We start from the raw sequence: 2,070 nt of genomic DNA, 5'->3' as shown, positions 1-2,070 counted from the left end.
CTTTTAATGTTTTATTTTTAATATTTCTGAGGCATCAAAGAGTATTTCTATATAGGAATGTTTATCAAACATAGAAAGCAGAGTTGAATTTTTTTCTTCTCTTGTCATCTGGAACATTCTTCCTGCCATATGGACACTAAAATCAGAAAATAACAAGCCATTGGGACATGATGCTCTCCTGAGTCACAATTTTCTTCATGACAAATAAATGAAACTCCTTACTGTGGTCACCAATCAAAAGCATATGATTTCATCAATTTTAATATATATAGAGGCTTAATGTCAGGTTTACAAACTGTTGCCTATTTGTTCTTGCAGATATACAGGCTATGCTTTGAACAAACTTAAGAATTGACATTATTGGAATGAATATTTTCAGTATGACTTCATGTGGCCTTGTTTTCTTAAGAAGATGACTTTTGAAGACTTTTTCCTTAACATTATAAGTTTATTATGGCCCCAACCAAGCACTGCGGAGTCTTGATTTGAACAAACTTGAGTTTTCACTATATAAGGTTGCCTGCACATTGATGACTAAAAGGGACCTAGCTGTTGAGAAGAGTTTTAAAATATTTCCTTTTTATATTTCAGTGTTAAAAAATTGACCCCCTATTGTAGCCCAACCCTAGCTTTGGGGGGATGATTTGAAAAAACTTAAATCTACACTCCATAAGAAAGTTTTTTTTCTTCAGTTTATTTTTCTTGAGAAGATTTTTAAATGACACCATTGTATTTTCATTATTTCTTAAGGGTCTCCCCTTGAAAGAGGTCATTAGTCTTCAGTTGAAAAAAAGATCACCTTCACCAAATGATGCTATGTAGCAAGTTTGGTTGAATGTAACCCAGTGGTTCTAGAGAAGAAGTTTACGGATGGCACATTACAAACAAACACCCTTCTATCAGGAAATTTCTGGTGAGCTAAAAAGTAAGGAGGACATGTAAAAGCATGTTTTTTGGTACTTTGTTAAAAGAATTACCCTTTGCTCTGAATTTTAAGACACATTACATATTATGCAGAAATACTTTTTCCCTGCTGAAATGCAAGAATCCCCCCCCCCCCAACACACACACACACAAGGACACAAAAATGATACACATTCTGAGGATTAAAATACTTTTAAATCAGAAGTACATACATGTCGGCATTCATTTCCACAACATTCTCCACGCTGTAAGTGAGACAGTCTGGTCATTACTTGATATCCAGTTTGTGGATCTACATAGAAGAGCTTTCCAGCCTAAAAATGAATCAAATTCAATTAAAGTATTGAGAAATTCCATGTTTTTCTGCCTTTAACTGCTAATGTTGCTGAATTAATTATTATTTACACTGGAAGATAATCTGTTTCTTTTGAGAGAAAGAGTCTGTAATATACAGTAAAACTTGTCTAATCCAGACACTACTGGTTCCAAAGAAAAATTGGCTGGATTAGACAACATTCCGTATTAGACAACATTTTAAACAATTAAATTTAAAGTAAAGGACATAAAGTTTACATTGTTTTAGGCAAGATTTGGGAATAAACAACATCAAGATTAGAGAAGTTTACTGTATATGCTACTTCTGTATTTTACTAAAACTTACTCTGTTAGCTGCCACATGTCTTTGATGAATTTTTAATTCCAAGGGAGATAACTTTGAGTAATCAACCATTGCTTCCCAAGGTTCCATTTCATTCTTACTCTGTGTGTGAATGCACTGCACAGTGCTGAGGTCTAGTGAAGTTGAACTCTTTTTATTGGCAATGTCTTTCATACCTTTACGAAGAGTTTTCTGTACAGAGTAAGAGGTGTTTGAAAGTGGGCATACACAAAACTTCAAAAGAACATGGAGATTTTTGTGGAATGATGCAGATTGGTAACATCTTTTTATAATCCTCATAGTATCTGATTCCTGCAGTCTGTTTTCTGAAGAAAAAAAATCAATGAGAATACCTGTATATAGTGTGTCTATAATATACTAGTAATTGATTTCATAACATCAATGTATGTTTTTAAGGTCAAGTGAGTCACTCGAGTGACCTATTGCTACCTGTTTTTGTCCATCATCGTCCATCAGTCATAAACTTT

General features: G+C 33.7%; 1 protein-coding gene across 1 annotated transcript; it reads right to left on the bottom strand.

Annotated features, from left to right (window-relative positions):
- Positions 1–9: 9 nt before the first annotated feature.
- Positions 10–1,908, bottom strand: LOC133192231 (uncharacterized). Its single transcript, XM_061328215.1, has 3 exons — positions 1,586–1,908; positions 1,137–1,238; positions 10–136 (listed from the first exon to the last, which is right to left on the bottom strand). Exons 1-3 carry the CDS (start codon positions 1,880–1,882, stop codon positions 65–67), a joined length of 471 nt encoding a protein of 156 aa, XP_061184199.1. The 5' UTR covers positions 1,883–1,908; the 3' UTR covers positions 10–64.
- Between the last annotated feature and the right edge of the window lie 162 nt (positions 1,909–2,070).

Source organism: Saccostrea echinata, unplaced genomic scaffold (assembly GCF_033153115.1).
Source record: "Saccostrea echinata isolate AGI-Se365-2 ecotype Australia unplaced genomic scaffold, CSIRO_AGI_Sech_v1 ptg000025l, whole genome shotgun sequence".
Lineage (NCBI taxonomy): Eukaryota > Metazoa > Mollusca > Bivalvia > Ostreida > Ostreidae > Saccostrea > Saccostrea echinata.
Note: the sequence above shows the minus strand (reverse complement) of the source record. Positions and strands in the feature narration are given on the sequence as shown.